The sequence below is a fragment of the Camellia sinensis genome, chromosome 3 (assembly GCF_055761805.1).
Source record: "Camellia sinensis isolate YWXY chromosome 3, ASM5576180v1, whole genome shotgun sequence".
NCBI lineage: Eukaryota > Viridiplantae > Streptophyta > Magnoliopsida > Ericales > Theaceae > Camellia > Camellia sinensis.
In genome coordinates, this window is record NC_138963.1 from 223,504,031 (window position 1) to 223,529,252 (window position 25,222).

Below are 25,222 nucleotides of genomic sequence, written 5' to 3' on the forward strand. Positions count from 1 at the left end.
AAAATATAATAACAATATTTTTCGTAATAAAAATATTTAATTCTTAAAAAATTAATTTTATCCTTAAATTTTACTCTCAAACTTTAATTTTTTTTTTGAGTGACTACTAGAATCCATAGACTCCATAAATAAAAGTAAATTATTACACTGATCATGACTTTCTGAATATTGGTTTGTAAATTATCCATGCACTTTATTTATTGACGCTCATTATTTTTTTCCAAATGACTTTTCTTTCTCATTTCTTGGCCACAAGTCTCATTCAACTATGGTGGCTTGACCAATATTTGAGTCAAGTGAAAGGAACATATATCTGTCTTCATTGCTAGAAAATTGGCTCGTAATAGCCTTTCTTTCCCAATTTATATTAAAACCCAATTTATGTGCAAGTATCATATCTTGACTGTAAATGATAAGTATAATTTAAAATTGTTGTATCAGTATATTTTACTTTTGGGTGGGTACAATACTCAATCCTGATCTCATCTTTGATACCCAGAACAGAATAGAAGAGAAGAGGAGAAGAGAAGAGAAGTTAGTCATCGTATTTTGTGTGTTTGTGCATTCGATCGAGATAATCTGATTCTGATGGATGTGGTCGAAGCAGTAGTGTCTGTGGTAAAACAAAAACTGACGGACTTGGAGATCGAAGAAACAGTGGTGTTCGACAAAGTGAAAAAGCCGATGAAGGAGATCAAAATCAAACTCAAGAAGATGGGAGGCTTCTTCATCGACAATTCGATGAAGGTGAAGAAGGACTGGACCAATCATGACTACCTCCGCATTGTTTACCAAGTTGAAGATGACATCGAAAAAATTGCACTTTCCCTTGAACGCCAGAGGTGTTATTTCCTTTTCTTCTTCAACAACCGCAAGTCTTGCCGAAAGCTCCACCGAAAGATCGATCGTATTGGGTCTGCAATCGAAACTGAAATCAACCGTCTCAAGAATCTCAGCCTTCTGATTCCGACGGCGAGTTGGAAATACCTTGTCTCCGACGAGAACGTTTTTCAAAGCAACATCAACGAGTCGTCACATTCACACCATCAGCAAAACACTTTTGGTCAATCTGTTAATAATATCATCATCGACGATGACGACCATCATCCAGCAGACAAAGAAGAAGATGATGATGATCAAGTAGTAGAATACCCATGCCCTGTCCGGAATAATGTTGCTGTAAAAACTCCGAGTCTGAGGCAGCGGCGTACACTTGCGTTTTCTTTTTCTTACGAAGAAGAAGAATCAGGAATTGTTGGGATTCAAGACGATGTAAATGCGTTGGTGAAACGGCTTAAAACCTCTGACGACAAAGGTGGCTGCAATGCTATTCTTTCAATTGTTGGTGCGGTGGGATCGGGGAAGACTACGCTGGCACAAGCAATTTACAAAAGCAAAGGTGTCAAGAGGTATTTCAATGGCGGCCGCGCTTGGGTTTTTTTCTCCAAAGATTACACGAAAGACGATCTCTTGCTCAGCTTGTTAAAACAGCTCGAGAGTTCCAAGGACAAATGCGAAGGGGGGGTGCCTCTAAATCCCGAGCAAGTCCTGGTAGATATGCTGTCGTCGGAGAATAGGTATCTGGTTGTCGTAGACAATGTCCATGCCGATGGTGGTGTCTGGGATGAACTAAAACATGTGTTTCTGGAAACAAGAAATGGCTACAGCAAGATCATCCTGACTACTTGTCATGAACAAGTGGGTAATTGTTCGTCGTCTGCGGATCTGCATCGTATGAAGGGGCTAAATCATCAAGAAAGCCGGAAAATGTTCTTAAACAAGGCACGGCCCCGAGAAAGATTCACTAAATATGCTTCCCAGGATCAAAACATGATGAAGATTCTTGAAATATGTCAAGGTATGCCCTTGAGGATTGTCCTCCTTGCAGGTTTGTTATCTACCAAAAGCAGCGATGATGAATTATCACAAGTGTTAGAACATATCTGTAGGCAATGTCATGCGCATTTGTTCAACATCCAATCGTTCTGTTACCATGACCTACCTGCAGGCAGAAAACTCTGCCTGATCTATCTGGCGCTTTTTCCTAAAGAATTCGACATCCCGGTTAGGAGGTTGGTCCGGTTGTGGCTTGCCGAGGGATTCGTGAAGCAATCCCCAACAATGGCCTCGGAGGATGTAGCAGAAGAATACTTTGAGGATCTGGTTAACCGAAACTTGATTCAGATATCGAAATTTAGGTCCGATGGGAGCCCCAGAAGATGTCGGTTACCGAGCGCCCTGCATGATTACTTGCTCAGTAAAACCCAAGAAATCAACCTTTTCCATGTCCATCGCAGCAATTTTGATTACAATAAGGAAGCAGAAGGCCAATTTGTACTTCGCCGGATTGTCGAGTACGAAGATATCAAGAATTGCTCTCTCAATTTCTCACAACTTCAATATCTGAGGTCTTACATATCGTTCAACATTCAAAAGAAAGACATCCCTGCAAGGGAAGTCGCCAATTTTGTCAAAAAAATCATTGGTAGCAGAGGCTTTGGGTTGCTCAGGGTGCTCGACCTAGAAGGCGTCTATAAACCGAGTTTACCAGATAAGCTCGGAGTTCTTTTTAATTTGAGGTACTTGGGGTTGAGATGGACTTTCTTGGACAACCTCCCTAAATCTGTTGGCGACCTGCCAAACCTCGAGACATTGGATCTCAAGCACACAAATATCAATAGCCTACCCAACTCCATCTGGAAATTGAAGCATCTCCGACATCTCAATCTTAATGAAATCCGTCTCGACATGCCTAAAAAACCGCTTCGTCTCTTGCCGGGGCTCCTGACTTTATGGGGATTGTTTGTAGATGACAAGAGTTCGATTAAGAATGGGTTAAGCAAATTACATGATCTAAGAGAATTAGGCATTACGTTCAATCTGATTTTGGAATCCAGCTTAGACTTAGCTGATTGGATTTCAAAACTGACCAGCCTTCAATCTCTAAGGTTGCGATCCAAAGACGAAAGGGGACGTCCTTCCGAACTACATTTGAAATCATTGTCGGCCCTAGATAAGCTTTCCCACCTGAATTTGCTAGGTAGTTTACAGAAGCTACCTGAAATACATGATTTTCCACCAGGACTCAAAGTTCTAACATTGTCAATCTCACGCCTTACTGAAGATCCCATGCCAATTCTGGGGCAGTTGCAGAGCCTAACTGTTCTCAGGCTTTTAGCTAATTCGTGTCTCAGGAAGAAAATTGTTTGCCCTGTCGGGGGATTCTCTAAGCTTAAGGGCTTGAAACTCTGGATGCTGAATAACTTGGAGGAATGGGATGTGGAGGAAGGGGCAATGCCGAATCTCAAAGAATTGAATATCAGATGCTGTTGTAAGCTGAGTATCCTGCCTCCAATTCTGCTGAACACCCTTGAAGAACTGGTCTTGACAAAAATGCCAGAAAAATTCGTAGCTAATGTTCGACAGCAAAAACGTGATCATACATACCTTACTGTTAATGATCATTGGAGTTTCACTTCTTTGCCCGCGGAGGTGAGTTATTGCTTTTCTGTTTAATTTTTTTGGCTTTTTTGTTTTGCTTGTTGATTGATTGTTAAAATAAACTCGCTAGACTATTTAAAATTGCGCAAGCATAGTCATATTGGCTGTTTCTTGAACTGTCTAAAATTATTTTGTTTTGGTTGCAGTGGGAAGAAGAATAAAAAGACTGATAGAACGTAAGATGATGTTGCATTTTTACAATCTGTCCGAAACAAGTTCGCAGACTTACTACCAGAAGAATCATCATCTGCCCTGATCTATCAGTTAGAATTAGCTTGGGGAGAAGTTAGCCTTGCCATCTTTTTCTCCCATTGTCTTAATTTGCTTTTTGTTGTGTTTTATTAGTTCTTGTTTGTGTTTCTGCTTTCATTCAAACCAGCAGCCCCCCAAAAGTAATAATCATAATAATAAGAGCTGGTTATTTTGATTTACTGTTGTACTCCTTCCTTTCTATTAAAATTTATTAAATTAAAATGTCAAAGTGAATGAAACATATTCGGAATTGATTGCAATATGGTGGCAAATTTGTTCCTAATTTATCTACCACTAATATATACATAGCACACATATTAATTGTGATATTTTGATCATTTGCTAAATAGGCAACCTTAATGATACAATATTGCAGAAGATTCAACGGATTTGAAAGAATCAACAGATTTGCAAAGACCAATATGTGAGTGTGAGGGTTGAAAAACTATAGAAAAGTTTCATATAATAGACAGGAGTGTTGTCTTGTCTCGGACTTTTCTGAGTGGTAGGTGGTGAGTCAGTCATTTTTGAATTGATTTTAGTCTACAGAAAAACACGAGGCAAACGATGACAAAGTAAATTGGAAAGTGTGGACATCTTTGGAAAGCTGGATTAGATGAGCTAGAGCCCAAAAAAACGAACTATGTTACTCGAACTTGAGTTGTATTTGGTTCATAAAAAGATCGTTTGAGATCAATTCATTATATAAATAGATCAACCTTCAACACTTTTTACAGTTTATTATGTTTTCAACTTGGCTCAACTCAATTATATGTTTCATAAAGAATAAAGCTAAATAAGCCAAATTTAAACAAGTGAAAATTCGTTTACTTTTTAAGAAAAGCTTAGACAACTTATTAGTGGACTTGATTTTTATTTGTTTACAACCTCGGCAGTGCTACCAGAAGTCTGGGAAGATTGAAATATTGAGTTTTGATGGTCATAATTATTATATGAGTACTTCATTTCATATGGACACCTTGCTTTTGTTATTTGTTGGTTCATTATGGTTATCTTTGTACCAGTATAATAATTGTGTACAACTTAACAAAGACCATCCTACAATTCCTACAAGTAGAAGGTAAATTGACTGAAGACAGAGCGATGGTTAACTTCTTTGCTATATATTTCTAAATTTGATAAATGGTTTCAGAATCAAGTTGATAGATTAAATTTAAATTCATTACCAGCAAAAAAAAAACTCATAATTTAAAATATGTGTGAATTACATTCATACTTAATGTAACCTACACTACTATATAATGTGCCATGGTTCCTACTTCACAATCAACTTGGCTCTGGCATGGCCTTTTATTTGGAACTGTTCAGTGATACCCATATGTGCCATGAGAAGCCAGACGTGAGTGAGAAGTTCTCCTCCTTTTCGGAGCTGCTGTGCATGTTGACGCCCCCTGCAGCGAGTAGCAGCATAAGCTAGCATCTCCACCCAAACATGACTCACAATTTCCCATTTCCCCCCCTTTTTGTCTCGCAAAGACTTTGCAAGCCTGCATGCATCGAACAACACAGATTTGCTCCTGTCCCCCTTCACTTTAATCGGCAATACTTCAGTGTTCACATGAAGCAACTTCTTGCAAGCATTGGCTTTAAATTCTAGTTCATTACCAATTATAGATATGTGACTTCTTTCTTCAAAGAATTCCCTGGCTTCGGCACAAGTGTCTTGAAACCTGATCATCCCAATTCCTATTGGTAACAAAGCTGGACACATTACCAGTAGGTATAACATGTAGTCAGAAATTTGTTTGCTCTCCTCTTTATTACTTTCTGTATTGTCTTCGCCACCACCACCATGACCATCCTCCATTTCCCTGTAATAGCACAAATCCGTAGCAATGTGCCAGATAAGGATGCTTTCGTCGAAATCTACCTTGGTACTCCACTCAATTTCGGTACAATCCTCGTATTCCTTGAGAACAAAACTACCTCTGTGTTTACATAAAGCCGACGGATCCTCTTTTCTCATAAACTTCTTAAAATGATTGAAGATAAGTTCTTTCAGCTTCGGGGACACACCGTTATAGGTCTTGTACCGGTGTTTCTCTCGAAATTCATCAATCCGAAGTAGCCTTTGGATCTTGGGGCACATTGCTGGCTTATCCCGGAGGCAAACGCTTAGTAAATTGTACTGTGCCATGGAATTAGACCACCACTGTTTCTCGGGTTTTTGCAGACAAGGCAGCCAGAGAAAGTCCCGAGTTCTCTTGTTTTTACTCAGCCAATGATCTGTCCAATTCGAGCGGATCATAACAAAGACAGCATACATTTCCAGAAGAATTGCCACAACCAGCAGTAGGAAAGTGATAATGAGATCGATCAGGTGGTAATGGTCCTTGTGCGTGTTGCATAGGAAGACAAACGCAACCAACACAACAAAAGTGGAAGAGAAACTTGTCAAGCGAAGCAGGCCACCTCGGGGAGTGTAAACCACAGCTGCCTTGGTGTAAAAAACATCGAAGGCGAATCCAAGCTCGACCTCAATCACATTGAAAGCAGTTTTCCAATTGCTTTCGAGGAAGAAAGATAAGCTGCTGTCTCTGTCCTGAAAGCTGAGAATGAGATCTACGAAGAGGCGTCTAAATGTCTGGAACAGATCATATGCTTTGAGCACCACTACTGATTCACGGCCTGTATTAGTACTGGGGGAATGATGAGTGGCTTCTTCCATAACCTCAGCTGCTTTCACATGGAACCCCTCAGCTTTCTTCAGAGTGAATTCCTCCATGAATTTTGCATAATTGGGGCCGGGATCCGGGTGAGTGAGCAGCGATTCTCGGAGTCTCTCGGTGTTTGCCGCCCTCAGTGCCCAAGTCCGTTCTCCGTACTTAATTAGACCGGCCACAAACATAGGTAAGCTCATTAAAGGAAGCCATGAATCTCCGGGCAAGGACGTGAGGAAGATGTAAACTGCGACTCCGGTCTGAACCGCCAGTCCGAGCAAGTGCCTCAACCAGAGCTCGTTATCCTCCATGGAGTAGGCGGTGATGGTGTCGGGACCGCCGAGGTGGAGGAGAAGAAAGGGTGCCCAGAAGGACATCAGCTCTCTGTCAACTGCTGCTGGATTTGAAGCATTATTGCAGCGGCGGCAGTCAGGATGAGTATTGAAGTAATTGCTGTTGTCGTTGTGGCGGCTGGCAATGGAGGAGATAACACCGAGCGCGACGGTTGCCACCCAATCAGCGGTTAAGTAGGCAGACCAGAGGGTGAATCTGATCCAAGTCCTGGCGATATACTTTCGGCGTTTGCCTAGCAGTATCAGTAGTATCTGCAAGGTGAGGCTGAGTAGAATCAGCCCTCGCAGCTCCCATTCAGTCCACACCTTCTTCACACTCTCTGGAATGAATTCATAAATGCTCCTCTTCTTCACATACACCAACGCACTTGCAACTGTCAATCGATCGGTAAACTATTTTAATATGATTTTCTTTTTAAAAAGATTTTGAGCCAGAGATAATTAACATAATAATAAACAGAAACAGATTTGTGACATTTCAATCAAACAACAGTCTAAACCCAAGAAAACTGGATGTCATTACTAACGTACGTACCTGTGAATATCATCATCACGGTTGGAGATTGAAGCAAATGGACATGAACCGAAGTAGAAGAGAGAGAATGGGTCGAACTTTAAGCAAAGCCCAAGCATGGAGGAAGGAAGGAAGGAAGGAAGGAAGGAAGGAGGAGTGGGGCTTCCTAGAATATTAAGCAGGCACGAATAAGTCCGACCTGTGCAAGTCAGCCAAGTCTTCCTCCTTAATTACTAACATGAAAGGTTTGTCACCAATTCCTACTTCTGTCTATCTATTCGTTTGATTTTGGCATATTTTATTTAATTTGATTTTTCATTATGTGATCTCTTTATACAGTAATTGGGTATATATATTTTTTAATCTCTTTAAAATTATGCTATGTTTTCTCTTCTATTAATGTGATTAGGTGATTCTTTTGGCTTTGAAAAGTCTGATTTTGTTCTGTTGTTGTAAGAAACGCCTTCTCTTCCATGCTTCTTACATGTTGCTTATCTTCATTTTTTTTTGGGTATATATTTTCCCTTTTTCTTAAAAAAAAATAAAAAATAAAAACCTGCTTTGTTTTCCTTCTTTTCCTTGTCCTGGGTAATTTTATTTTACTGTTTTTGAGTTTAGTGGACAAATCTCTTTGATTTAGGGCCGGCTTTGACTTTTCCGGGACCAAAGTGAATCCTAAATATGAGACCTTCACATATATTTAAAAAAAAAAATTTCAATCAAAGGATTATGTATCAAATTTTGTTTTAAATTTTCACGTTTAATAATGCTCACAAAAAGACTACTAAAATTTACTTAAATACATAACAAAGTTTACAATAATAAAAAAGACTAAAATATAAGCTGAAGTAGCAAATAGAGAGTAAATTTTTTTTTTGATCAAAAATAGAGAGTAAATTAAGTCTTCTATTCTTTGTATTTTATTTTATTTTTGGTGTCTAAAATTATACTTTCTAGGAATAGTGACATGTTTGATATAGATTATCAAAAGTGATTAACATCATGCTAACTTAATTCTCTTTCATTACAAATCAAATAATCAATAAAAGACTATCTAAAAAATAATAATAATTTGAAAGGAAACATAAAAAATAAAAAAAATCACGTAATCGTAATAGACAATATATATAATAAATGATCAAATAAATATTTAATCAAACAAAAATAAGAACTCATCTCTATTACAGAGTGTGTATCTTGAAACCTAACATTATATTATAAATTTAAGACATTCCGTCATAGTTCAATACATAAAAAGCTAAGAAATATGATAGTTCTTCAATTAGTTTTTAAAAAACTTAGATGAATATTTTTAATTCTTGTTGCAGACAAAAACCAATTGGAAAGTTAAAAACTGTGGTTTTATTATATTTGTAATCATATCTCAAATATATTTAAAATAGGGTAAATTACAATACACTCCCTGAGGTTTGTTTAAAATACAAATTGTCCCTTATGATTTGAAAAATTACAAATATCTCCTTGTCAATTTTTTTTATTTAACAGAATTAATTAAAAAAGTAAAATTTCTAACTGTTCACCTATACGAAAATAAAATTATCTGAATTATTAATTGAAATAAAATTTTAATATTATTAAAAACTATTAATTAACTTGATAATTTATTAATAAAAGGACCTATTTATTATGAAATTAGAAACTTTAGGGGGCTGCAGACACTCCATTTTTGGCTGACTTTAAGACTTGAGCGCCTCAAGTTGATCACTCGATAATGAAAGTCATACTGTACAAACGTTCGATTTCTTCAGCAAGAAGAGCTTCTAAATCCCAACATTACACCCATTTTAGACCAAAACTATTTTAGACCATAAAACCATTTTTTTCAAAATATTTTTCCAAATGTTTCTACGATGTTCCAAGCCTCGCATTTTGTTTAAAATATTGCACTTTTTGATAAACCGAGTAAGGACAAAGTGGAAATAAATGAAAGGGAGGTGAACTCTTTGAAAAATATTTAAAACCTTTTATTTATGGGTTTGGAGTTGAAGAAAATTGGAGGAGAAAAAAGAAAACTAGTTAGAGAATAAGTTGGGCATCAATCTGTTAGGATAAAAATGCGCAACCTTCACTAAAATAGGTAAATCTCTTTACACACTCATAATTTAGATGTGAGGCCACTCCATTGGAAATTGGACTTTCGTGGCTTCAATTTAGACTTAAGAATGACCTAAAACTGAGTCCGGATGAGGGAGATACGCCTGTTTGAAATCGGCCCTGGAAGCAAATTTTTGTGAACGACCGCCCACTTTTTGTGGACGGCCGGCCAACCACTTTTTACAAGTCCTTGGCCAGCCAACTAAGTGTCCCCAGAGGCCCACAAACCTACTAGTGGCCTGCTGGCCACTAATAGTAGATGGCTGCGCACTTTTAGTGATCTGTCAGCCACTTGTGTAAAAAATCAGATTTTTGCAGATATTTGTTGCCAGCTGTTCCTACAGATCCATGCACTGCACCAGCTGTCTATATACAAATATTTCTAGCAGAGGCTCATGTTTTTCTATATATAGATGGCCTCTCCTCTTGAAATTAGGTTATAAAAATTCCAAAAGCTCTAAAACTTGCATAACACACACTCTCTCTACACTTCCTAGACCAAAAATTTAGTTTTTCTTGTTGAGGTTCTTAAGCTCAAATATCAACCATTGAGAGTGAGAACTTGTGGGTTTGTTAATAAAAGAGTTACCTTGCTTCAAGAGGTATAATTTTGGGTATCTCTACACTACTTCTTTCCTATATTTTCTTGCTATTTTTGGGCTGTTTTTACACTGTTTTTTATGGGCTAAAACTTGTGGTTTAAAGGTACCAAAGGTGGAGGGGTCAATCATCATTCTTTGAACCTTATCTCCTAAGCTTTTGGCCTTATGTTTCCTATCTCTTCATCAATTTTTTAAAAACTTTTTATCACTGATTTTCAGAGGGTAAAAATATGATTTTAAAGTCCCAAAAATGGAGGGGTTAGCCACCCATCCTTTGGCTTGTTTACTAGCTTAAATTCTCCATTATTTTAGTTTACTCATTTAGCTGTTTTTACCTCAATCCCAGCATTGTTTTAGCTTAATTTAGGACTTTTTTTATGTGTTAGTTTTATTTATGCTTTATATAGCATGCTTGTAGTATAATAGTCCTCATAGGTTTGGTGGTTTAGGCCTTAGCCACCAACCTATTTGAGTTGATAGCATTTATTTCAAGCTTTCCATACTTGTGTTCATCTCTAATTATCTCTGCAACCTCCCTCATTTCCTGGCTTTTCTTTTCCTTTGAGAGTCGTTTCAAACCGATTGTTTGTTTAAGCTTAAGATAGAGTTCGTTGTGCCAAATGGTTTAATCCCTTTGGGGGTTCATTACCAACGGCATGACATCTCTCTCGTACCCAAAACAATCCTTGGTTGAACACTCCTCTCCATTAGTGGACTTAATGCTCATTCTTGGACTAAAATGACTAATGAAGGGAAATGTAATTAAAAGAGGCAATAAACTTGGACTAAAATAGAACAAGATAATAAAATGGTTTGGGGTTCAATTGAACATTAATTGAACCCATTGAGTCTTGAGTCGTTTCATACTTGTTAGAGATGTAAACGGTTCAAGAGTCAATGTCAACCGCTTCTCTTGATCAATCTCATGATAGGGAGGAGGTTCATGAGTTTTTCATTGTCATTTATTGAAATTGTATCCCTTGCTTCATAAGTCATCACGCAATAAATTACGTCGATTGATGTCTTGCAAATCAAGCCTACCCCTCCTTTGACCTGTCTGATGATAAGGAGAGGCAGGATGGACATACATCCCTTGAGAATACTCTGTTTGTTTTCTGTTGCAGTAAGAGAAACCCAACATTAGTGGCGGGCATGCCACTATTAGTGGGTGGCCGGCCACTACTTCTGGCCTGCCGACCACCCTTTTTAGTCAGGTAGTACTACTTTCTTCACATCATAGAGCAAAGGTTGTGGTGCAAAACAGAGCAGAAGCATTCTCAGGAGAGAAATTCATGTGCATGCATAAGCCATTTCCTTGCTCCTCGGGACCCGTTAGCTAATTAGTTAATTTGTATTAATTAATTAGAGTGTGTTGTAACTATTTAATTAGCTAGAATAATTAGTTAAATTCGGCGTTGTAATAATTAGTTAAGTAGCTTAACTAATTCATTTATTCGGACCCTCTTGTGCGAGGGCCAATTTGTACTAATTAGCTAATGTAGTTAATTTATTTCATTTGGTTTGTAATAATTACTTAAATAGTTTAGTTAACTCATTTATTCGAACCCTCCTGCGTGAGGGCAACAATGTAATAATGTGTATGTCTTCCAACCCCACGTCTTTCTCTATTTTATTTACCCGCTTATGACATATGTCATATTACATCATATTTTATTTAGCATTTTCCATACTTTACATCCATTTGTTTTGCATGCATGAGGTTCAATTCATCATACTAATCAAATGTCAATTTTAAATTCCTTGCTTGGATACGTGCTTTATCATATATCTTGAATTGACTCACATGTCATATTAGTAGCCAAGCCTAGTAGTTGCATTGTGTATGTGTTACATCATTACCCATTTGCATCGTTAGGATCATGCATTTTTCTAACTATTTTCTCTCTTGTTGCTCGCCTCAGGAATTGGGGTAAGCTTTATTGCTTTAGCATATTGCATAACTGTGATTGTTGCCATGCCGAGCATGATTACTATGAGGCTAAGTGCTTAAGTGTTATATCTGTTTGAATGCTTGTGGATGAAAGATAATTGCTTGAATTAGAATACATTGATTAATGTATATACAAACTCACTTTTTTCGAATGGCGCATATTCAAAACAATTTCCAAACATACATGAAATTAAATGTTTTAATTTTTACAAATTAGTCTATACTTCTGTGCAACACATAGTAATGATAGTCTAATAATCAGAATAAGAGCATATAGTGTAAATAAAAATCACATCATGATTAGCAGAGGCCGGTCTTTGATCGGGCGAGTGGGGTACTCAATCCATGACCTTCCTCTCTCGTACCTAAGTTCCCAAGCTAAGACACTTTGATGATGATGGACACGTGGCCTTTGGCACGAGTCACGGGTTTCCTAAATTTCTCAAAAATATTTAGATGGCAACTCTGTAATCTAGCAAAGTAGTCTATTTTTGACATTTTGATTCAAAATCAATTTTCTAAAAAGATTTGCCGGATTTAGACTCTTTTGTGTTTATCTATTTCACATTGCACTTGTGAAATCAGATTCAGAATCATGGGAGTCTAAACTGTAGGGCTATCGTATCCGAAAGGAACACGAAAAGCAAGTCACAGGGGCATAATGTATTTCTAAAACCATAGAGGTAATTTGTAATTTAAGTAAATCTCAGAGGGTGTGTTTGTAATTTATCCCTTAAAATATAAGTTGAGCCCTCAAAATTTTGGAGTTTTTTTTATTCATATTAAACCTCTTATAAAAAATTTTAGATTGTTCAAACTCTAGTGAGGCTTTTTTTTTTTTTTTTTTTTTGGTTCTTTCTTTTCTGGATGTATATAATACTTACTATAATTTTGGGGCCTTTTTTTTTAAGGATATTTTTGGGGGCCAAAGCAACTACTTTGTGGCTTTGCCCCAAAGCTGGCTTTTGTTCTAATCTGTGTATATGCTATTCTCTCTCTTTTTATTTTTTAATTTTTATTGTAGGTATAGTTATGGTTTTATAGGTTTTTCAAACTTGTTGACTTTGAGTCTGTGTTCGTTGTGATTAAGTTTTTGTTTGATTACTCATAGTTTGGGTTCATGATGGTCATTCATCCAAAAAAAAAAAGGTTTCATAATGGATGGTTTGTAAGTGTACGGATTTCAAATGTAACCATCTTCCTTCTATAAATTTTGCTTGCTGCTCTTCTATGTTTAAGGTATTTTCAAGTTTATCTCTTATTTATTTATTTTTGGCTTCCTGATTGTTCTTTTTCATTTTTTCTTGGTGATCAACTTTGTTTGACTTGAGGCTCCGTACCTTAAATTTTATCTATGATTTTGAAAATAAATCATTTTTTTTTAAAGACAAAAATGATAAAATTATGTAGTTACATATGACTTTTTTATTTTTTATTTTTTATTTTTTATCTATTTAAATTTTCCTTTCTTATTTATTTTTGTATGTTTTAGCTTTGATTCTTTCTTTATTGGGATCACGATCAATTTTCTTATGCTATTATCACGTTTTTAGGTTTCACTGATATTTTTTTTCTCTTTCCCTATCCTTTAGCTTCTTTTCACACCACTATTTTTTGTTCTAACTGACATTGATTATGATTTCATTGTTTTTTGGTCTTGTTTGTTTGTGTTTTTATTTTTCAATTGTCTGTTTATTTATTTATTTTTTTTTATAGAGCATCCTTTTCTCTGATCTTGCTCTTTCTTTAATTTTGCCTCTTTGGTATTCTCCCCCTTTTAAGGTTTTCTTGGATTTTTTCATTTTAGCCTTTGTTTTGTTTTTTTTTTTTCTATGCCAAAAGAAAGAAAAAAAAAGATTCTTTTTGCTTGCCGGTTGTGTTTGGTTCATTCATTGTATCTCCTAATACATGCATTTACTTAGTGCTGTGTTCAATGGATGTTTCCACCATCATGTACGCCTGGCCCTTGGGATGGTGCAATCCTTTGTGAGCTACAGAACTAGCCATTTCTTGATATCTTCTGGTCTTCTATTCAAAAGGGATTTCCTTATATTTCCATTTAAACCTCTGAATAGCTTATCTTTTGACTTGAACTGACTATATTTTTTCTTGGATTTCTCTCTCCGTCAATGCATATGGACTTGCTTATTTCCTTTCTAGCTTCACTTTAAATTCGTGTCTATGAGAATGCATGACCTGTGCTGATAGACGATCATTTGATTTGCAGGAAGATGAGTGATCTCTTTGGTTGCATCCACTCAATATAAGAGTCGAGTTGGTGAGAATCTATGATCGTAGTGGATCAATTTCCTTCCGTACATTGCTCACTGGTTCTTCCACCTCTTCCGCTTTCAGATCTTGATACAGAGGTTAATTTGGCTATTTTAGGTATCATGAAAAACATTTTATGAAAAAAATCATAAAAGTTTTGTGACCTTTGAATTACACTTAAAGCACTACACACTAATTAAGGTAATGCAAGAATCATAAATCTTTCATGATTATTTTCATGAAAAAAATTTCATGATGTGTTTACTTTTGTCTAACAATAGAGAATAGAGAAACAAAACCAATATGCTATTTAAAATTTTCTTTTCCTAAAGTTTTTAGCTTTTGCCGACCGTGATTGGATTTTGTCGACCACTGTTGGAGATGACACCGAGAGCCAGTGTTGCGACCCAATCGGCCATTAAATAGTCAGACCAGAGAGTGACTCTGATCCAAGTTCTGGCGATGTACGTTCGGCGTTTGCCTAACAGTATCAGTAGTATTTGCAAGATGAGGCTGAGTAGAATTAGACCTCGTAGCTCCCATTCAGTCCACACGTTCTTCATATTGTCTGTAAAAGCTTCGAAAAAGCTCATCTCGCAACTGCGCGCAACAATCGGTGGTTAATTAGTGCTCTATATAATTGATGATGGTGAAATCATAAACCCAGATGTTCAATCGGTAGTTGTGAAAGGGAAAGAGGAAAAAATCAGAGTTAGAACCAGTAAATTAATTGTGGTCGTTAACATACTCGTAATGATCACCATGGTTGGTCTGAAGCAGGGGCGGAGCTAGCAAGGCCCAGGTGTCACGTGCCGTGTCTGGATTTTGAAATATATATATTTTTTTAAAGTAAATATAAAGAAAATATTTTAAATAATAAAAATAATAATAGTTATTTTGATTGAAAATAAAGTGATTACGATATTATTATTTAGGGTCATGCTTAAGTGTGCAACCCCCTTAAGGTTGCACACCATATGCAACCCAATTGTTAGCCGTTAGATTACAATAATTGATCAAGACCATTGAATTGTTTAATCGTGAAAAAGTTGAAACCGGGGCAACCGGTTAATGCTTGTATTTGCATGATTGCATCCCACTCACTCTCTGTATTTCGTCTCTATCTCTCTCTGTTCTCCTCTCTGTGTAAGGTTGAGTCAGTGTAACCGTTGATTTCCATTAACAGGGAGAACCCCCTGTTGGGTTCGTTCCATTGACGAAGCTCTGTAGGGAACAGTATAACGGGCGATTTCCAACAACAACGTAACTAGAAGGCTGTGTTGGTTCCATTGCTGAAGTGAAGCCCTTCTCTCGAACTAGATATGAGGTATGGAGCTGTGTCCCTCTCTCTGTCTCTCTTTCTGTCTCTCTGGCCCATTCACTTCAGTTATTTTCCCTCAACTAAACCCCCATCCTAACTTCAACCGCTCTACGCTTCGCTCCAACGGAAACCCCTCCATTGGCAGCTAACCTTTCTGTTTCTGTTTCTCAAGCGAGTGTTTGTGTTTGCACAAACAGGTAAACCGTGTGAAAATGTCATGTTTGTGTTTGTGTTAACAATTTTCGGTCATCAAGTAATTGTTGGTAGTAATGTCATGTGCAGTATGGCCCCAGCGGAAGTTAAAAGGGAAGGTGATGATTATGACATTCCAAATGAAGCAGATGACATCCGTTTGATGAATGAAAGTCGGGCAGAACCTGATCATGGTTGCGAAGCTGGTCCGAGCAATGAAGAAGCAACCAACATGAACGTTGAAGATGGCGGAGCCGATGTGAAAAAAGAAATGGTTGACGATGCTCATCGCAATGACATGGTTGGTGATGTTGAACGTGCTATTCTGGAACAGAAATTTGATTCGGTCCAAGATGGAGAAGATTTCTACAATGCGTATGCTAAAGCCAAGGGATTTAGTATACGAAAATCCAAATTTAACACAAATAAAGAGGGAAAGGTCGTTAGTAGGCTGTGGTTGTGTTCAAGGGAAGGTCAGAGATTACCAAAATACTTGGACCGTGTTGCTGAGAAGAGTAGAGCTCCCAAGGCACTAACAAGAGTAGGTTGCAAAGCCCAATTTCGCATACGGTACGATGCGGATGCTGGTGAAGGGGGAAAGTATGTTGTGACTCACTTCGTCGCAGACCACAACCATGAATTGGCGGAACAACACTGTGTGATGTATCTGAGGTCACATCGCAGTTTAAACAGCGGTGACAAAGCTCAAGCAATGGCTATGCGCAATGTCGGTGTGAAGACTAGCCAAATCATGGACTATATGGTAAATCAGTCCGGGTCTTATGAGAATGTTGGTTTCATCCGCACGGATCTGCACAACCATATTCAAGCCGAACGTAGAGCAGAAGTTGAGGATGGTGATGCGCAGGGTGCGTTGGTTTACCTATGCGCAAAACTTGATGTTGATGCACGTTTTTTTTACAAGTATGATGTGTGTAACGATAACAAGTTGCAAAATCTGTTCTGGGCAGATTCGAAATCGCGGGCCGACTACGCAAAGTTTGGTGATGTGTTGATATTTGACTCAACTTACAGAACCAATGCATACAAGAAACCGTTTGTCATGTTGGCTGGTGTGACTAGCCACTTTAGGACCACGATATTTGCATGTGTTTTGCTAGCTAATGAGACAATTGAGACATACACGTGGGTTTTGGAAACATTTATGGAGGCGATGGGCAATAAAGCACCTGTGTCCGTACTGACAGATGGGGATAAGTCGATGCGAGAGGCAATCAGAAGAGTATTTCCAGATGCAAGACATCGATTATGTAATTGGCATCTTGGGAAAAATGCTGTTTCAAATGTTCACATAAGTGGCTTTGCACATGCTTTCAAGCAGTGCATGGACATGGAAACGGATGAGACAAAGTTTGAGCATGGCTGGACGACAATGGTCGAAGAATTTGGACTTCAAACCAACAGTTGGGTGTTGGAGACATATGAGAAGCGTCATATGTGGGCTGAGGCATATATGCGTGGACATTTCTTTGCTGGGATGAAGAGCACTCAGCGCTCGGAGTGTATGAATGCTTATTTCAATCCCTTCCTCCAACACAAATTGAAGCTATATGAATTTGTTAGGCACTATGATCGGGCTCTTGCAAGGATAAGGTATAACGAGGCTGGAGATGATGCTGAAACAAATAACACTTTTCCGGTATTGGTTACTCCATTGCGAGATATAGAGAGACATGGAGCTGAGCTATTCACCCGAAATATATTTAGAATGTTCCGTGATGAAATCTTAGAAGAGGGGAAGTTGAATGTGAAGGATGTGTTCCCTTTGCCGGATGGTCAGAAATGCTACTATATTCATAAGTACAGAGTGAAGGACAGATCATGGATAGTAACACACAGTCCAATGGATGCTGCAATGAGATGTTCTTGCATGAAGTTTGAGTCGTTGGGGCTACCTTGCTGCCACATGATATGTGTTATGAAAGCTGAAAATTTAACGCAAATTCCCCCAACTTGTGTGCTGCATAGATGGACAAGGGCTGCAAGCAAGGATGGCCAGCAATGGCCTCAACCCTCAATTGATAGCACTACAACACAGACGGCCCGGTATGGGATATTGTGTTCTTCCTACAACGAAATGTGTTTCTATGCCTCGCAATCAACGGAAGGTTTCAAGGATGCTAGGGATGCATGTCTTCCGATGACGAGCCGGATGAAGGAGTTATATGAGAGGAATTTGAACGGTGGGAATGGAGACAAAGGGAAACATTCATTCCGTCGACAATTTGGAGTAGAAGATCCTGATGTTGTGAAGACAAAAGGGAACCCAGGACGGGCCTCGTCCAACTGTCGAAGACCAAGAAAATGTGGGAATTGCAAATGCATTGGGCACACAAAGTGAACGTGTCCTAAGGTTCGGTTTAGCCGAACAGTGGGTAATAACTCAGATGCAGATACACCCCACATAACTGACCGTGAGTACAATGCGGAGTCATTGCCCGTTCGCTGCAAAACTGGGTTGGTGGATCCAAGTACACCGCACATTAAGCAACGGCGACTATTTTTTGATGTTTCTCCTGATTCCAAGCAGCCTGTGGGCCAATACGGTAGTGTTGAAGCAGCAGTGTGGAAAAATGATTCGAACACAATTGATGAGGTGAATCAGGTAATTATATAATTTGTATGATTTACTTATTCCCTTAGCTATTGAAAACACATGGAAATAATGTATGTAGTTTTCATTTTGCATGGATTGCTGTACGTAACGTGTAAATAATTGGTTATGTACAATGCCAGGAAATGGCACAACGTTACTTATGTACAAGGCCACGAGTTGTAAATTTCCCATATTGTTTAGAGTGATGTTGTCATTTGTGTTTGCAGTGACTTGTCATTTTCAAAACTAACTGAAGGTGAGGTGAGATATATATGGGTTGTCTATGTGTTGTTTTGGGTGGGAAATTGGCTTATGTCTGTATTCCAAGATTCCTATTGCAGGTTGCTTGTTTCTGTTCCATATTTGGTTGGATCTAACTGAAGGGTTTTTTGCGGTGTGGTTTATCAACTAACGATGTGTTTCGCTTCGTATTGATTTGTTGTGAAATTATTTAATGTTTACTATGGAAGTATGGGTTTATTGTTAGTAAAATTATGGTGGGCCTATATGGACAGCAACGAAGCAGTAATTTAAAGTTGACAAGTTCAAGAAGAAAATCAAGCAATTGTGGTATTGGTTCAAATGCATGAAATGGATGAAGACTTCTTTCGATGAACTGATGGTAACAAAGTAGAAAGTAACAAAGTAGAAAGTAGAAAGTAGAAAGTAAGTTGTTATGTTGTTGTGTTGTTTGTAACAAAGTAGAAAGTAGAAGGGAAAAAACTACACAGAAGTTACAATGTAGAAAGTAAGTTGCCACCTGTCGAAGTGCATATAATTGAAGTTACCACCTGTGCCCAGGTCCTTTTAGCCTTTCCTCGACAGATAGACTCCCAATTCGTTCATGTTTCCTCTTGGAGGGTGGCCACTAAATCCATGAGCACTGCCAGTAACTGCTCCAGCGTGTAAGTCAGGTGGCATGCAAGATTCAATGTTAGTTGAATGGAGCAGCTGTTGGGAGGATGTGGGAAAAATAGGTGCAAAGAGGAATTTTTAATCTAATATCCAATCAGAATGTAGGTGAAAATATGAGTGAACTTTTTTTTAAAAAAAAGTAGTTCCCATTTTTTTGATTATAAACCCGAGATGTATATTTTGTTTTTGATATAAATAAGTTGTGTATTTTCGTTACGTAAAATGTAGGACAACAATTGTGTTTAAGTCATTACAATACAGAAAAAGGTTATTTCAAACGTATTTTCAAGTTTACCGACATTGAATATATTTTGATTAAATTACAGGGAAAATTCAATATTTGGCAGAGTTTGATGATTCATAGTCAGGGGCAGTAACTGTGAGTGGCCAAGTGTTGCGGTTCATTGACCCAGTTTGCAAGGACTGTGGTTGTGTTTAGTGGACAATATTCTGTCGATTTTTGTCTCATAATGATGAGGGACATGCCCCACAATGGTGAAAAGGAAGGTCGACAGGGAAGAGTCAATATTTGGCAGAGTGGACTTGAAGATTCGAAGTCGGGGCAGTTACAGTGGCAGTTATGGTGTAGACGTGTGGGATCATGCAATGATGGGCCACAAAAACAGTATACGGATATCAATACTAAACCTCCACTTCTATCTGTCGAGCTCCCTTTTCTTGTGTTTATTTCATGGCCACCAACTGTTTTAAACTTCTGTCGACAGAGCAAGGCTCCTGCTTTGTCTCATGCTTCCTCCTGAAAGTGTGCCCGCTAACTCCGTGACTGGTGGTAAAAACTTCCCCTATCACTTCTAGGTGACCCACATGCAGAGAGCCCACTTTTAGGTCGTGGACATTCCTTCAGACTTGGCCACATGCCCTCGATTAAGTGGACCATCTGTCGACAGAGACTGGCAAAACTTGGTGCAAACAATGGCCCCCATGTTCAAGTTAAATATTGCGGAAGTGATTGAGACCCCCCCAATCACCACCACCCCCCCCCCCACACACACACACGTGGGGGCTGCTGTTTGGAGAAGGAAAAAAAATAAGAAATTGAAAAAAAAAAAAAAAAAGTGGCCAATCAGAGAGAGAGGGGGTCATGGGGGTCCAAGTCATATGATATTTAACTTCAACGAGGGGGCCATTGTTTGGGCCCAAAACAAACATAAAGTACAGCCCAATATAAGAGCTTTTAAATATACTGGCCCTATCATAAGCTATAAAAGACCCACCCTTTCAACTTCAAACCACTTCATTTCCCTCTTATTCGAACTCCCCAGACTGTACTCCTTCTCAACCATTGCCGTTCAAAACCAGAGCACCACAAAACCCTAAGCCATGGCACCGAAAAAATCTCAACCATCTCCATCTGAGGAGAACAATGAAGACCTACTCCGCTTCCCGAACCCTATCAGAGCACTTATCGCTCCTCTAAAATTTGCTGCAACCCTATTGCCCAGCCCAAGCTCTGTCGCTAAGGCTACTCTAGGCCCTACCTTCGCGTCTTACTTCCCAGACGAGCTAGCTCCATACTATCCCCTTGGTAATGGTGAGAACCTTCTTCTCAACCAAGCTGGACTCAAGTGGACTAACTGGAATGTCAGCAAAAACCCACTCAGAGGGTGGAGGTCACCAGACTCTGATTGGCGAAGCTGGGCCAGAAGAATTGAAGGTCACGACGCCGAAGTATGGAAGCACCAGGGCATTGCTGAAGCAATTAGACTGTCGACTAAAATTTATGACGTGGACAAAGGGCTGATTGCTGCTGCTGCATGCTTTTGGTCGCAGTCTAGTAACTCCCTACTCCTCAATTTTGGTATGATTTCCCCTACCATCTTAGATGTAGCTCACTTGACTGGTCTGCCAATCTTGGGCAATCCAATTCATGCTCTCCTTGAGCCTCTAAAAGTGACATTTACTTTTAAACACTGACATGTGCTATACAGATTTTGCCAAAAAATACCAAGGCAAGCGTGGTTCCCCTGTCGATGACAAAGAAAGAACTGCTTTTTACTTACTTTGGCTTTGTGAGTTTCTTTTTTGTGTCCCTGGGTACAAGATCACGAAAGAATACCTCCCCCTTGCCTTGTGTATGCAAGACGGCCAACTTATGGCTTTAGCCCCTTATCTTCTTGCCACCCTTTACAAGGCCCTATTTTCCTTTGTTGACAAGAAGATTTCTGGCAACTGTGGTGGCCCCTTCTGGCTCTTCCAGGCCTGGTTGTATGCCTATTTCCCTGAGGCACGACCCCCACCACCTAACACCTTGAAACCTGTTTGCCACTCCTATGCTGAGCAACTGCTCACTTATAACAGCCATTCAAAACTCACTTTCACAAATCATCTTACCATGTTTTACAACCTTCCTTCGCAGAGACCTTCCAACCTGTACATGCCATTTCAAAACTTTGAATTCTCCTCCAGTAGACTTCGCTTCCTCTTCACAGACCCTTCTGATTTACACAATGAGCAAGTCCAAGAACAAAATGAGAGTTGGAGACACATTCTCACCTGTAGACATGTCTTGGTTGGCTGTTCCATATCCTCCGCCAAGCTATCCAGCTGCAGTTTTGAGACATACTGTCCCAATCAATGGTCCAGGAAATTTGGTCTTTCCCAAGCTATCCCTTATCCTTATTTCCACCCAACCATCCATGAGGAGATTGGGTCCAGAATCCACTTGAAAGATCCTACACAAGCTGAATCCATTCTGACAGAGAACACCAAACTTTTCCAAGATTTTGGCCCCTTCTTCTTCAAACCTGCTTCGGACTGCTCGGCTGTTTTTGACCATTGGTGGGGACTTATGACTGCCATTATTTTCTACAAGCCACTTGAAAGCTGCCTTAACGATACTTGTATTCATATTCAGGGCCGCATATCCTCGCCTTCCAAGCTTAAGGCTACAGGTATCCTTCCTTCATATACTTCATATCCCTGACTGTGTCATGCAATTTGTTTTGTTTTTTTCTCTACAACACTAACTTGTTTAACCCTTGACAGCCAAAATTGTGCCTGCTGCTGAACCATTGGTTAGGGACCAACGTAAAGGCAAGGATCCAATGGATGCAACTACTCAGACAAACACCCCCTCAGTTCCGAAATTAATGGCAGACTCTTTCGCAGCCGCGCAGACACAAGCACAGAGAGGAGCTACCACCCGTACCCCTGCTGAGACAGAGGTCACGGCGAAGAAGAGAGAAGAGCCTTCCACTGCTCCTGCTCTAAGCACAGACCTAAGTGAGTGGGATATCCCTCTCAGCCAAATGGTTGACGAAACAACATCAAATCCTTCAGGGCAGCTCTACCAAGTAAGCCTTCACTTTACATATTTACAGCATCTGAATTTGCATTCACGCCCGACTGATCACTTACTTTTGTGCAGAGAAAAAGAAGGAGATTACTCCTTGCTACTGCTGATGATGACGATGCTTCCACTTCTCCTCAACACATTCATCAAATTCCCAGTCCAATCAGTAATGTACCCACAGAACCCACTGTACAACCAACTCCACCACCACCTGAAGCATCGCAACAAACTTCCTTACAACCTGCTTCACAGTCTTCGCCACAGCAATCCACACAGTCTGCATCACAACATCCTTCCACTTCTCCTCAACACATTGTCCCTTCTGTCTCTAGCCCTCAACCATCACCATCCAACCCCTCCAATTCCCAAACGTCAAACAAAGAATCACAGAGGATTGAATTTGACATTTCAATCAACAGCCAATCCTCTCCAACAGATGACAACACAAAATCCCCTCAACCAGAAGTTCACCACAACCAAGGTAAATAGAAATACAAATGTTACTGTTCGTTTGGGAAAAAAAAACTTCTCTTTAAGTAACTGGTATTGTTCTCCAATTTACAGGGATGGACATAATACAGGACTCACCTCCACGACCAATGGGCGAGACAGAACTTGAAGGTCCTCATGACTTTCCCCTGCTAGAAGAACCAGAGAAACACCCTCAAGGCGCTGATGCTGCCATTTCATCAGTACCAGAAACAACTCGTCCTCATGCGACAACCACAGCTGAACAAGGCCAACCGTCTGCGTGCACGTTATCAGGACAGGTACTACCATTTCCAACCTCATCCTATTTACTCTTTATTACTTGCAAGCATATATTCTCACCAAACTATTAATGTTCACAGGCCGTCGGTCCATGCCAGGATATTTGGGCCGAAGTTTCTATTCTTCAACAAGATCTAGACGAAATATCCCCATTGCCTCAAAGGCTACATCTGTTTGATGCTGAAACTCAACAAACCTTAACCACCTTCATCAACCTCATTAACACCCCAGTTGAAGAAATCATTCTCCACAAACCTGATGAAACCTTGGCCTGTCTTTCTGCTGTTGTAAACCTCTCCCCTAATCCTTTCAACCCCATTCAACTAAAGCAATTGGCCAAGATCATCACAGAATGGCCAACCCTTTCAGAGATGGTTCAGACTTGCTCGAAGGATATTCAAACCAATAAGGATTTCCTAAACGAAGCCCACACCATATCTACTTCACTCAAACTCAGCCAGCAGACCTCTGCAGCCATTCTTCAGCAACACTCAGCACTTGAACTTGAGGAAGCCAAACTCATGGCAGAACTTGCCTCTGTCCGGCAAAGAAAGGCTCATCTGCAGCAGCAACACGACCAGCTTAATCAAGAAGCAAGGATGATGCTCTCCCAAATTAGACATCGTTCTGCATCCATTCAGACAACTAAAGCTGAGTTGGACCAAGCCCAAGCCATGCTGGCAGATGCTCAATCAGAGTGGGGTGTTCTAGGCGTTCTGTTCCCCAAATCCTAGGCTAGTTTATATATGTATTCTTTTGTATTGCACACCTAGGAATGATTTAGAAAGGTAGGAATGATTGCCTTTTTAATGATAAGATTGTTGATGGGCCTGAATTGGCTGAGATGGTGAAAGTGAGGGTTGCACTTTGCTGTAAGCAAAGTTATAGAGGCCTACAGTATTCAGTGGACGACATATATTGTATTATGGATAGTATCAAAGTCTCATTTAGGGGGTGGTGTTTGGTGTTTTTTGAAACTGGGGTGCACGAGTTTGGTCAAGCTGTGGTATGCAGGATTTTGGTCAGTCTGTGGTATTACCATATCTTCTTGGTGGCTACTTTTGCTCTGCTGTGCTTCAATGTTGCTATGCTTTGCCTTATTTTTGGCTTGTTGCTCTGGCTTAGTTTATGGGGTCAAGCATGCTCATTTCTGGTTGCTGCTCTGCTGTGCTTCAAATCTGCTCTGCTATATATGTACTCTGCTGCTGCTATATGGGATCAACGAATAGGCTTAAGTCTGCTGCTGCATATTGGCCTTTTTGCAATTGTTTGAATGATGTTTTGGTGTGCTGTATTGGAAGTCTGCTCTTGGATTGGGGAAAGTTATTGGAGGTCTGCTGCGGGCCTTGTTGTAACTGTATTGAAGGATCAGGCTCAAGTCTCAATGGAGGTTGAAGGTTCAGGCTCAAGTCTCAATGATGGTTGTATGGTCTGAAGTTTGTTCATGCTGCCTTGGAGTTTCATCTGGTTGCCCTGTTATGTGGTTTTGTGACGATGGGCTTGGAGTTACATTCTTATTGTTTTCCTTCTATTTTTGTTTCTCTTCGTTGGTCTCCAACCTCCTCTTTGTTGATGTATCATTGACACCTTGTATGTGCTTTTCCATCAATACAGTTTTTTGTTTTGCTGAACAAAGAAAAAAATTGAATATCAATACTCTGTGTTTTTAATGGTCTGTTGTATGGTTGTTTTTATTTTTTGTGCAATTTTTCACCGTTTGTGCATTTTTATGAAGTAATCAATTCCCCTTCAAAGTGCATTATAGTCACCGCTATTTGTTTGTTCTGTGGGCTTTTTTTTGCTTTGTTTTGGACAAAATCATGGCATTCAAAAAAATCGAACAAACATAATTC

At 39.3% G+C, this 25,222-nt stretch overlaps 3 protein-coding genes across 3 annotated transcripts; 2 read left to right on the forward strand and 1 right to left on the reverse strand.

Moving 5' to 3' along the window:
- The first annotated feature begins 244 nt into the window (after nucleotides 1–244).
- LOC114318614 (putative inactive disease susceptibility protein LOV1) lies at nucleotides 245–3,932 on the forward strand. The gene is made up of 2 exons (XM_028265553.2): nucleotides 245–3,492; nucleotides 3,648–3,932. Exons 1-2 carry the CDS (start codon nucleotides 589–591, stop codon nucleotides 3,660–3,662), a joined length of 2,919 nt encoding a protein of 972 aa, XP_028121354.2. The 5' UTR covers nucleotides 245–588; the 3' UTR covers nucleotides 3,663–3,932.
- A 926-nt stretch (nucleotides 3,933–4,858) lies between these two features.
- LOC114318613 (uncharacterized) lies at nucleotides 4,859–7,666 on the reverse strand. Its single transcript, XM_028265552.2, has 2 exons — nucleotides 7,323–7,666; nucleotides 4,859–7,161 (listed from the first exon to the last, which is right to left on the reverse strand). Exons 1-2 carry the CDS (start codon nucleotides 7,336–7,338, stop codon nucleotides 5,030–5,032), a joined length of 2,148 nt encoding a protein of 715 aa, XP_028121353.2. The 5' UTR covers nucleotides 7,339–7,666; the 3' UTR covers nucleotides 4,859–5,029.
- A 15,516-nt stretch (nucleotides 7,667–23,182) lies between these two features.
- LOC114301371 (uncharacterized) lies at nucleotides 23,183–24,133 on the forward strand. The gene is made up of 2 exons (XM_028246340.2): nucleotides 23,183–23,368; nucleotides 23,450–24,133. The coding sequence occupies exons 1-2, from the start codon at nucleotides 23,198–23,200 to the stop codon at nucleotides 24,101–24,103; spliced, it is 825 nt and encodes a 274-aa protein (XP_028102141.2). The 5' UTR covers nucleotides 23,183–23,197; the 3' UTR covers nucleotides 24,104–24,133.
- Nucleotides 24,134–25,222: the final 1,089 nt, after the last annotated feature.

Bases quoted from the DNA above. Each gene is read 5' to 3' on its own strand.
- LOC114318614 (XM_028265553.2), top strand. From the start codon at position 589: ATGGATGTGGTCGAAGCAGTAGTGTCTGTGGTAAAACAAAAACTGACG.
- LOC114301371 (XM_028246340.2), top strand. From the start codon at position 23,198: ATGGGCGAGACAGAACTTGAAGGTCCTCATGACTTTCCCCTGCTAGAA. The intron at 23,369-23,449 runs GTACTACCATTT...TAATGTTCACAG, and splicing joins CGTGCACGTTATCAGGACAG to GCCGTCGGTCCATGCCAGGA.